Below are 12,954 nucleotides of genomic sequence, written 5' to 3'. Positions count from 1 at the left end.
ATGAACAAATGAAATGAAATTAATGATACATAACATAAATAGGCTATTAAAATAGATACAAAAATACAAAAAGAGTTATGTTTTGAAAATATTATTAGAATCTTTCATATTGTTAATCGTGTCCATGGAAATTACTTCAATTTATTCTCAGTAGCTCTCAGTTAACTAACAGCATATCTGATTGGTCGATAACTTGAAATGCTGATTTCAATTGCCAATTATGACTAGGCTTTAAACTATTTATGGTCAAACTTGCATTTGCATATGATCTTATTAATACCTCCTTGATTGGTTCAAAATTGGACATAATATTCATTTTGGCCAGTCAGCAGGTAGTTCTCATGGGGTTAAAAAAACCAATCACCCACCTGGATTGATACAGGATGTAGTACAATCCTTGTACTTGCTGCCAAGTGCGTACGATACATCAGAGGGAGGTTCACAGTAATCACAAGAGTCGGCTACCCATCCTCCGTCGCACAAACCGCGGCAGTCCAAACGTCCATCGTTTACATCCAAGCTCTTTCCCGTGTCACCACCTTATTGGAAATGAATTTGAATCAAAAATCACATAAAAATTTGAGGTATTATAATTCGGGAGGTGTAATTCTTTTTGCAACCAAAATGAGCCACAATATGCTAATTGGTCGAGGCAGCCAAAAATATCGATTTTCATTGTCTAAATATTTCATTTTCAATATATTATTGAAAAATTACACCTTGATGTTTTGCAGAAGTTCAGCCTACAAATCATATACTTTAAAATATTGCTTATTTATTGTTGTTAATGAGTTATGTAAAAACTAGCCCTCTTTACAAAGTCAAGAACTCATAACTCAAGAACCACAGGACCCACAAAAGTATTTGAATCCTTCTACACGCTCGCTATGAAATGATCAATGCAACGACCAAATTGCAACAGTGAACATAGTTACTATAAACCTTAAAAAAACTTGTTACCATTTACTGTCGCCAGAGCATTTATGTAACGTGACATTATAGGCCTACATAAATGTATCATTTTGTCAAACAAAAGAACAGATGAAACGTAACAGAAAATGACTCTTACCAACACATTCTCCACATCTATCAAATGTTGCATTCCCAAAACACGTTCCGTAACAGTCCCATATTTCTTTGTAATCCGAACCCTTTCGACAGATGCCACACTTATCAGCCCCAAAGTGATCGGGTCTTCTGGTGTCTCCACCAACACATTCATTGCAGTCGTTAATATAGGCGTCACCTATGAAACAGGACATAATTTTTAATAATGATCATCATTTAAGCAAGACAAAATAGTCGTAGTAGGCCTCTTGCATAAAATAATAGAAATAATAATATATCGTGGCTTAAATTCCGGAAATTACGGTACTGTTGCATCACATCAGGAATGTGTTGCATTTAACATGTTTAAGGGTGGGTAAAGGGGAGAAGACTTCCCGGGGGTAAGATTCGACAAAATGGGCATTAAACATGCCTAAAAATCACAGCAGCCCGTGTCTCACACGGGGGCACAGGGTGTGTTTGCTCCCGGGACCTCCCTTGGCTATGTCCGGGTAGATGTCGGTAAAGGAAGCTTAAAATACATATCAAATTAATTAATCTAAATTACATTAAAAAGCACTGAAATTTATAAAAAAATATTTAAACATTCAAAATATTAATAAACAAACTGGCATGGTATAGATTGAATATTGCATATTGTTTAACCTAAAATATTGGGATAGTAGGAGCTAGTAGGGAAACTGAATTGCTGCTGAAATAGCTTAAGTAATATAGGTCCCCTATAATATACTTTACCTCCGCATTTTCCGGAGCAGTCGTGCACGCTATCACCGTTACATATACCTGCACAATCTTGCCTTCCTTGGCCATTACATTCCCCAGCGCAATCAATGTAACCAATACACTCCTCTGCAAAAAAAATACAGTCAAATCATAATTTGTAAATTCGTTTGTTTGCCTGCTCAACATGCACAATCTTCTTACTTTCCCTCCACAGTGACGCCCTATTTTGTCTTGAATTTATACTTTTTGTATAATTGTAATTTATAATAAAACCTGGGATCCCCAGTTTTATTTGCCAATTCCCCCATAGAGCTCTATACTTTGATCAGCTCGTAATTGGCGGGACTTATAACATCGCGGATTAATATGAAAATATTTTATTTTGAGAATTGTCTAGTGACATCTCGCCAGAAGCATCACGAATTATTAATTCAAGTCCTATACTCTGCCTATTTTCTTTAACACAAAAAATATAGACCAGACAAGTCAACTAATAGCACTCGTAACGTGGGTCTACTTTTCGGCGTAGTGGTAAAAGCCTAATATTTCCCGCCTATTAAGAGCTGATCAAACTACATGTATACATGTACAGTTTCAATGGCTTAGTGGTTTTCTTTTATTTTACCTCATAACCCCGGCTTAAAATGATCAGAAACCTTCCTTGACAATTGTTACTATCGACAAAGCATAACAAAATTTAAATTTGAACAAAATCATACATTATGGCTTTAATTGTCATTCATTTTGTCTTACATACGAAAAGAAAAAGGATCATCATGTCGATATCTTGACGGTCCATCACTACCTCAAGATTTTGTTTCGTTTCGTTGCATAAAATACAGTAGGCCTAAGGCATTTTTATGGAATACTAGTACCGCACAGTGTCAACACCCTGTGTTATAAATATTTTTCCATACAGCTCTATACTCCGTTGAAATCGATATTCTATTACTGACACAGATATTAAAGAAAGTTTACATATGCGTTGTGTTATAGGACTTGCACCTGGAACTTAACTGAATGGGCTAAACGTGTTCCTCTATACCTATAAAGTATAATTGTAATTCTCAAAATTAAATATATCACAATTTTTACTTTGGATTTCAAAATTGTTACTTATAAAATGCAGTAAAAGATATCCACAGCAAGCTGCAAGGCCCCACTAATTAGTGTATTGCTTTTCGAGTTAGTGTACTGGAAACAAAACCCTGGTTTTACCTGAAAACAAATCGATTTTTCTTGTAATAGAAACATCATATGGGGTACTAGAGCATGCACAAATCGTAATAATGTGTAGAATATAGAAACTCTATGGTATCTCATATGATATTCATATGGTATAATTAGCCTGAGTCGCTCAGCCTATCTCGAACAAAATCGCCATGCGTACCGGTAGCTGTTGAAAAACGAGAGGATTCGCTGTACTATCACGGCAATTTTTGACCCGAAGATATAGGGATGATGACGATGTGTACCGCCAACTCGTTTCGAATAAAGGAGTATGTACAATGTATAAGAAATCATATCCTGCTCATTTCAAGAACGTGCTTGATTTAAAAGGAAATGAACCATATTCAAATACCTAAAATGGATTGGGACTCTGTAAACATAGGCCTAGTTCTTTTTGTACAATTCCAAGAAATAATGAAGACTGGCAACTACATCCGACTGGGAGTCTAACATCTTCATATTTCTTGGAGTTGTACAAAAATAACTATGTTTACAGTTGAATCTAACATTCCAAATGAGCTTGTTCAAAGATGAGTTGGAACTTATTCTTATATCCAATTAAACATTCAGTGATTCAAACATCAATGGCAAATGTTGGCTAAAATGTTTGATGCAACACGGTTTTCATTAAGAAAAATAAAGTAAGAAATTCTGGTTCGAGTGCTCACTTACCAACTTCCTCCTGTGTCAGATAAAACACCATATCCCTGCACATATCACTGGAATCGTCGAATCCGGCCATATCTATGATCTCCGTAAAAATATCTCTAACAATCCCATCCTCGACCTCGAACCAACTGTTGCTGAAATCGAAGAACCTCTCACATTTGGCCACGTTGGTCATTACACTCATCATATTGTCTGTTAGTGTTTCGAGGTAGTCTTCCATTGCACCTTCGTCATAAGCAATAACCATTTCATTGCAAACACCATCGATGCTTCCAAAACCGGTGATGAAACCGATTAGTTCATTTATAAGATCGAATGGAAAATCTTCTTCTTCACTAGCCAGGTCTAATATGTTATCAATATCACGACAGAAATTCACCAACCATTCATCGGCGATAAATAAGAAAACTTCTTCAATGATGTCGTCAAATATACTAGAATCTTCATTGAGAAAATCCTCTCCAAATTGACAGATGTCTTCTGGGGTTAAGGAATCATCAAACTGCATGCCGATAATATCTTGAAGTTTCTCAAGTAATTTTTCATCTGGAAAAGGTCTCAAACTTAGCGGGTAATCTCTTCCATTAATTACAGGCACAAGAACGCTCTCGCACGCCATCAGACTGTCATTGCGATACGCAGAAAAGTTCTTGGTAATGTAGGCATTGCAAAGCTGTTCAAATTCACTTTCAAAACCTAACATACTACCAGCGGCAGTTCCTAAATGTTCACAGAGCACACCCAAACCAAGTATTGGTGTCTCTTGGCTCCATGCATTGACAACTACTGCTAAGATAGATCCAAAATCTGCAAAGGGTGTGACCCACCCTGGAATATTCGGAAGAGGCAATTCAGAAGAGGATATCGATGCTACAGATTCTAGTACATTCAATCCGTTCCAGTCAATGGTACCATCATAAGCTTCAACTAGATGAGTGCATAAATCTGCTGCTGTACCAAAGCCGGTAGCGTTGTGAAACATAATCGTGAAATCTTCTTCAAGTATTTCAAAAACACTAGTGCAGATGTCCACGTCGGTGAACATTTCGAAGAAAGTGTCGGTAACGACATTGATATGTTCCCGGAAGTCCCCTCCCCTTGCAACTGAACTAGAGTCATGCGTTCTCCATTCTCTCCACGCGTCGTGGAAATCAATTGCATTACACACGTCGTCCATAGTTTCATGGTTTCCCATCACTTTCAAGATTCGCAATAATGATCTGCTGAAATGAAATCGTGGATCGTCCTCGAAGTCTGATGAAGACCAGTTATCTCGCCAGTCACGGTCACCACATGTATGCCTCGCGTCTTCTGACACCACACGAAAAAAGTTTCTAACACCTGGTGCTATATAGGTACTAGTTACTTCATCCATCGGGGTGTATAAACTATCATTCACAATCTTGCACACTTTAAACGGATCCACATCATCACGGCTCATGTCATTGTCCATTTTCCGGATAAACATGTCGAAGCCGCTTTCTAACCAGTTTTCAAACATATTAGCCTGTTCTTCATCTCGAAAACCTTCTAGTTCCTCGTTTCTCTCCCAATACTCGTTCCAATACTGGTCTATATCCTTACAGCGGCTCAGATAATTATCTAAACCTTTTCTTCCACCCTCATCAAGTGCTGAACACATCTCGCCGAACTCAAGTAGCATAATTAATTCTTCATCCGCATGTTCGCAGATGATGCCCAGACCCTGCCTGAAGTTGTCTGCTGAATACGCTGCTCCAAATATAGTAATGTAATATTTCAAGTCAAAGAATACATCACTCATGTTCCGCGATGACTCCCAGCTGGAGTCGTCGTCACCTCCATGCATGGAGAACTTAGATGATAAGTCTGCGCAAAGCTCGCTGGCTGAGCTGTAACCAGTTATGTTGAATTGAAACAGGTCTTCGTCTGCATTTTCCAAAACTGACACCACACGTTCGCAAGAGTGCTCATCATCGAACATGCTGAACAGATTTTCAGATATACGTCCTGCTTGATGGTCAAATTCCCCCCAATTATCATTATCAATAGAGCGAACTATAGTTTCGCATAGGCTTTCTTCAGAATTGCCTTCGTTGATTAATTCTATGAGAACATCAACTATCATTTTGCCAAAGCGATGAATGGAACTTTGAATATTCCAGTTTTCATCGAGATCATCCTGTATATTGTAGCAATATTGTCCAGCTGTTTCTGCAACACCATAAGCGGCACTTTGAATTTTATCTTGAAGAAGTTCTTGAACAACAGAGCTTGTTCCCCAATTGTCTCGTATAGCTTGTTCAATGTAACGACATTCTTCGCTGACGTCGTCACCATGTTCATCATCGGATCCATCGACAAAATACTGAAATACGGTCTCTAATGAAGCAGATATAAAGTTGTCTAGCTCACCTTCGTAATATGCATGTAGACATTCCGACCAATACTCATCAAAATCAGATCTTTCAACTGCATCACACATCCGAGCGATTCGAGGGTCCAACAGGCTAAACGGAATGTTGTTACATATGATAAGAAACGCTTCCCGCGCATTTTCTCCATGAAATGCACGACCTAACACTTTGAGCGTATCAGGTAGTGAAACAGGGTAGAGACCCAGATTGACATGACCGTAAAACCCCGACGAATATGAGCTCTCCGACTCATCCTCACTTTCGAACCATGTTAATAAGTTATTTGCGGTCACGTTGACATCAATTTGTGAAGTGTTATCAAACGATGCAACTATGATCGAGCACACGTAAGACGCATTAAGACTGGTATTCTGAAACCCAAAGAACATAGGAGACATAAAATCCACACGTTCAAACGCTTCCGTACAAGATGTTTCATTTTCTAACAAATGCATGAATCCCTGTGTTCCGTTGGATACCCATTGGTTGAGAAATTCTGTATTGTTATCAATATCGTTTTCAATAGCTATCGCACATACTTCACTTCCGTTGAAGAGCTCAAAACCGATTAAATCATTCTTCAATAATTCAAACATGAAGCAGTCCAAATGACATTCATCGAAAGAAATGCTATCATTGGAATAGATTGGACAAGCGTTTCCTGCATAGAATATTCCCCATTTGATTAGTTCGGACACAATAGTTTCGAGGTACTGTTTAGCAGGTATCGTACTTTCTTCCATCCAATCACGGGTACCGTTACACACAGATGGGCCGTTAAAGATGCTGATGTTGAAAGCTTCAATAAAAGCATTATTTATATCACGCATTATATCCCAGTAGAAAAAGTCGCCATGATACTCATAATATTCATCTTCTCTATCATCCTCTTCACTATCATCCTCTTCACTCCTCCTTTTTCTCCTTTTCTCATCTCCTCCGTCATCTCCTTCTTCCCATTCTTCTCCACTTTCATCTTCTTCGAAATCAAATTCGAAATCCAAATCTGGTAAGACGATCTTTTGTTCAAAACCTCTGAAATCTATCTCGTAATCTTCGAAGTCGGTGTTGTTAATGGTGTTGACTAGGTCATTGCAGGTATCAGCTACGGTGTTCATAGGTGCAGATTCTGCGTCGTCACATATGGTCTCGATTGCGTTTTTAAACTTGTCGACCAAATCCCTTGAGGTAGAAGAAAGTCGTACAATTCCAGATAAGGTTCTCCAAACTTACAAACTTCATACACAGATTCTCTTATGGTGGGAGCATTAGCAGCTTTACCAGCCATGTCCAATAAATCCGTGATGGCTATTTCTTCGGTGAGTTTTCCGGGTTCTGGAAGAAGCGATATGGTCGGACCCGTCCATATGTATGAACTTTCATATGATTCAGATTCAGATTCTTGCGCGTTGATGGGCTTATTGTGCATTGCCGTGAGAGCAAACACGCATATAATCAGATGGAACTGCTTCATTGTCAATCCTCTTGGAGTTACCATCCTTCCATCCGTTGCTCCGGGATAACGAATCCCGAGAAAGGTCAAGACAAGGCCTGGATTCAATTCAAACGCCTTTCAATATAGTATTTTCAATATAGTATGATGCCAATGAAAGACGAAATGTTGCTGTAGTCAAAAACACACTGACACCAGTTCTCTAAGTCTCGAGGTCTCTAAATGTGTGTAATACCAACCAGGTAATACCATACCAGTATTTATCATTGGTATTTTCGTTATATCACCTATAAATCAATCATTTGATGAGCTTGAGCTTTGTTATTCTAAATCAATTTCAAAATCAATACCTATTGACGTTTATCTATTCAACATCCTCTTACTAAAGTAACATGAAGTGCTCACATCCATTGGTTAGTGAAGCAGTGATAAGTAAGGAGTATTTGATGGAGAGTTATGATATTATCTAATGTAATTGAGTAAAATATATAACAGCCAAGTTGCTAACCACTATGCACTCTTCAGAGATGAAAGTCCACTTTTTGCCAAAATAAAACACGGAGTAAGTCTGAAAACAGCGTGAAAATGGCCTTAAAACGGGCTGAAAATTAAAGAAATGCGTAAATCTGGACTACAAAAAAATATTCAGTAAAAATCATGAAAACTTGCACCCCCGACTGCATGTTACACCAATACTCTTTAGGTATTTACTCTTAAATAAAGACAAAAGGCAAAATAACGAAGACAATTAAGTGAAAGCAAACGAAAGGACGAAAGAAATCGTCAAAGAAAGACTGAACTATAGAGAAATTTGCACCAGAAATGGTCAAAAATGCTAAATTTTCTAACAAAATCGTAACAAATCCTGATTTTTGCCCAAATTGCAAATATTTTTGGTGAAGTTGGTCGAAATTCTGAAAAATATAAAAAAATTCCTAGATATTTTTATCTAGTTTTTAAAAATTAATAAAAAAAATTCTTTTGGCCCAAGATTTTTTTACGTTGACCGAAAAAAAATGAGGAAAAAAAAAACCCAAAAAAAAACCCAGTTTTTTTCAATTTACTCCAAAATGAACATTTTGGCCCAATGATTTGACCTCACAGACTAAATATGTATACTTTTATATACTTAAGACCAATAATTTAGCAGTTATGAGGCCCGAAAGTTTCCATAATTCCAGGGTTTAAGAGCACCCTATAAGGCCCATCAGTGATTTGCTCATCCGGACGATAGTAAAATCATCAAAATTCAGATTTTGGTACATTTGTCATTTTCATAGATGTGTTTATTGTGCTATAACATAGTCTGCCATGCTAGTCAGCCAAAAGCCGTGTAGGCCCTATTTCTTTGTTTTTGTCAATATTATTCATTCCAAAAATACCAAATGACATTTGAATGTCATTTTGAACTCATAATCACACTTAAGATAAACTCGATTAATAATACTCTATAGAGTTTTACTTTACTCGGGACGCATCTTGAATCTTCCATCATTTATTTACATCAACGCACTGAATGGTCTATTGTTCTATTGTGTCCGATTTGAGCGCTGACATATTGGAAAATGTTGCCAATCAATATTCATGAGAGTGTACATTCAACGTCCAATTTTCGAAATTGGGTGACTTGTGCTTGGCAGGTGTAAAATACATCTGACTGGGCGTCTTAAATACGTAACGCATAAAGGCATTGGCATCATCGAATGGCTGCCTATAGTGCTATTAGTTTTAGGCCTATGTGTGTGTGTGTGGGGGGCTGTGTTTAGTTTCTATAATAATTATTATAAGGCCTACATTTATTTGTCATTCATTTCTTTTCCTTTCTCTGTACTTGCTAAAGTATCAATCCCTCTTCTTATCTCCCTTCCCTTCTCCATCCCCTCTTACGTTTTGTCCCCTCTTTTTCTCTCTTCCTCCAGTCCCCTCTCATTCTTCATATCCCCTCCTCCAACCTCATCCCCTCCCAAGACCTCTCACAGAAGAGCTGCCCCCCTTCAGTACGCCACTGATTATGACATTCTCCTTCTTAAAATAAAATAAAATAAAATCTCAATTTGTAAAACAACTTTTATATAGGCCTATACCGGTATACTTATTATATGTTACATGTATACGTAGCTCCCGGGACGTGGAGGTTTTTGGTAAAAAAGTGAAATTTTCACCCCCATGGCCAGCGCTTTGGCGAGTAAGAAATTGATTTTTGAATTCTGTGGAAAATTCTGAATAAGATAGACCCTTTTGGAACCCGAGGGGTGGTTAAATCGATGCTAGCTGAGGGACTAATAGGCCACTGATGTAATTTCGTTCTGGTATACCAGCCAGAGCTTTCCAGTGGTATAAAAATCTCAACCTTTTTTTTGGAAAAAAGTGGGGGGGATGAGGCTATGGATGATGGATCACTAAATACCCTTTTAATAGATTATAATACAGGCCTATCATGATATAATAATTAATTTGTGCAGGTTTGTGACATGCATGATGCAGTCATGTCTATAGTAGTAGAATTCATCGCGACCTTTGCATGACTTAAACCCCATTAAAAGCTATTAAACCAAGATAACACTCATTGAAAACAGCTCAACTGATTAAATCAGATCTTCTCTGCATGGTTGTGCACATGTGTCTGTTTTATATGTGCGGTATCGCAATATGCTGGTATTATCAGGGGGATGACACTCTATTCACGTGGTTTCTTTTCCAACGCTAAAAGATTACGAATTTTGGTGGTTTGTAAATGAAAAGTGTCCGCACTATCGATTGATTACGTAACTGTTATGAATAATTTATTAGTTTTTCAATGCAATCGCCTCGACCCATTAATACATAATCTGTATTTATCAAAGTACTTGGAATAGCAATCTGGTGAGTTCACTGAACTACGCCCAAATACTGATGGAGTTTTAATGGCGCTAATCCTCTCCATACACAGATGAACAAATACAATAGGAGAAGGTCAACACATATGACCTCCTATATGACATGTTATATGAGATGTACAACAACCTGAATATCATAAAGATCAGTGTTCGTTTGTGCATATGAACTGCATATTTACAATACTAAATATTACTCGTTATATATTATGTCAAATATTGGTATTATGACAACACGGTATATACATTGTATATAAAACGACTAATAGATCCTACTATCATGGCGTCAGGTCATTGGTTCATCATATCCCGTATGTTTCTTAAAATTCATTCATATTTGAGACAAATTTCTGTGCCCATTTTATAGGCGTACAGGTGGATCCGTTTTTTTTGTCATTTTCATTTCTTTTGATGAAAGAATTAAGGTTTTCCACTGCACGGAGGCCACTATGTGATACTAATTTAATGCTATTTGTAAATGAATGCGGATTCCCGGTTGTTGTTTTTCCACAGTGTGACAACTGTCCACCCATCCAGACAACATCATCACATAATAAAACGTCTGTATTTTTACGATGAATAAATATTAAACTGAACTTTGCCTTGGAACATTGTGTAAGACGGTGTAAGATTTTGTGGGCGCCCTCAACATTATTATCCTCTTTGTATCCGTAAATGACATGGCATAGACTGTGTGAATTCTATGAAGACTAGGGGCCTACTTATACATGGGGTCATATCCATGGACACAAGTAACGATAATTGACAACACGATACGCGACTGTATTTAGGGAGGCTAACCACTAATAATTAATAATGCCGGGTAGGGCCTACTCCTGGGCGACTCGTGTGGGCAAGGACGCTTAGGACGGTGACCAAATGAGTCTCAAATTTCACCGGGGAGGGGCACTCAAGTATGATAATGTAGGCCTATACGCATGTGTGGCCAACTTTTTAAACACCCCCCTAAAACGAGTTTTACCCTACCAGCAAATTTAGGATCAATAGGCCTAAGCTAACTTAATACACTAAAGGAAGTTTTGGATGAGAAAACGGACATTTTGATGAGAAACGGCCAAAATGGTGAGAATTTAAATGTTCTCATTCTTTTGGATGAGAAACTTCCTGGTGTGTGTGTCAATCATTATTGTCTTATTAAAATCCGGGACTTTGGTTGACCTGTGCTAGACTCCAGCACATGTTAATGACGCAAAGACAGTTGTGGTAACACCATGGTCGCAGACCTGCAAAAAAGCTCAAAAACAGATAGTAATGAAACCAGTTTTTATTTTCCTTGCTCTAGCGAGTTCACAGAGAAGGTGTTTCTAGTACAATGCAGCGTCGGACTCTAGCTGAGAGCGTAGCCTGAGTCCAAACGGACTCCAAGAAGGGCTCTCCATACACAAATGAACAAACACAAGGAAAGTAGTCTCCTCCGTGACCAGCTTGATTTCGATGGAGCGAAACCAAATTGGCTGCAGAGGAGACGGGTAATTTTGCCATGCAAATGAGGTGAGTGCCCTCTCAAGAATAACTACTCTCTGGTATTATATAGCTTCAGTTGGGTAACCGATTATAAAGGAAACGCAAGGAAACAATGGTATGTGGACCTTTGTTCACGAAATGAGACAATGGTCTGCTTTTTGTTAACCAGCATTCTTGAAAATGAGCAACATAATGATTGTTGACTTAACACAGTTTGGAAATAATTTCTTCATATTTTTTGGTGTTATCTCAGTCGTTTACATATCCTTCCTAAAACACCAAAGTACGCATATTTCCAAACATCTAAATTAGCTAAAAATTTAGGACATGTTACAAAACTATATTTTCTAGAATTTTAGAAGAGTACTTTTAATATTGGCGGTTATTTTTCACACAGCGACGTTAACTAGGCAATGTACTATTACCTATAACATACACCAAAACACCAACGTACGCATATTTCCAAACATCTAAATTAGCTAAAAATTTAGGGCATGTTACAAAACTATATTTTCTAGAATTTTAGAAGAGTACTTTTAATATTGGCCGGTTATTTTTCACACAGCGACGTTAACTAAGCAAATCCCCATACTTCTAACGTACGCTATTTGTAGAGGTCACGCGTCAATGGTAAGAGCACTGTGTATTGTGTATAGGAAAACAGACAGTAACTGCAGTATGGTACTCCAAGGACACGTGTGATGTGATGACACTATAAAATTAGTATATCCATGGATTTATTCTCTACCTCCATGTTCTATCATTTAATAGGCCTTATTGAAATTAATCCATGATCTGGTTCCCTTTATAAAAACAAAAAAAAGGTGGTGTCAGCCCTTGAATCTTACACGGTTATATTGCATTGGCCTATCACTATTTTAACGTAATGTTGAACTGCATCAGATTTTAATGAGCAGTTTTAATGAAAATAATTTAATAAAAATACATGTTGCAGAATTCGGATTTCTTATTTAAATGCCTATTCAGTAATTTGCTCAGCCGGAGGATAGTGAAATAGTATATAGAAAATAGATATATATATGACATCGAAGTAAAT

At 37.6% G+C, this 12,954-nt stretch overlaps 1 protein-coding gene across 1 annotated transcript in view; it reads right to left on the bottom strand.

The window, feature by feature from the left end:
* The window catches only part of LOC140152197 (uncharacterized), a 44,379-nt gene extending 36,590 nt beyond the window's left edge, over positions 1-7,789 (bottom strand). Inside the window, 4 exon segments of the mRNA XM_072174495.1 lie at positions 369-539; positions 1,070-1,246; positions 1,804-1,917; positions 3,694-7,789. Coding sequence (XP_072030596.1) covers positions 369-539; positions 1,070-1,246; positions 1,804-1,917; positions 3,694-7,204 — 3,973 coding nt within the window. The 5' untranslated portion in view covers positions 7,205-7,789.
* Positions 7,790-12,954: the final 5,165 nt, after the last annotated feature.

The sequence above is a fragment of the Amphiura filiformis genome, chromosome 5, assembly GCF_039555335.1.
Source record: "Amphiura filiformis chromosome 5, Afil_fr2py, whole genome shotgun sequence".
Taxonomy (NCBI): Eukaryota; Metazoa; Echinodermata; class Ophiuroidea; order Amphilepidida; family Amphiuridae; genus Amphiura; species Amphiura filiformis.
The sequence above is the reverse complement of the archived record's forward strand: the minus strand, read 5'-3'. Positions and strand labels throughout refer to the sequence as shown.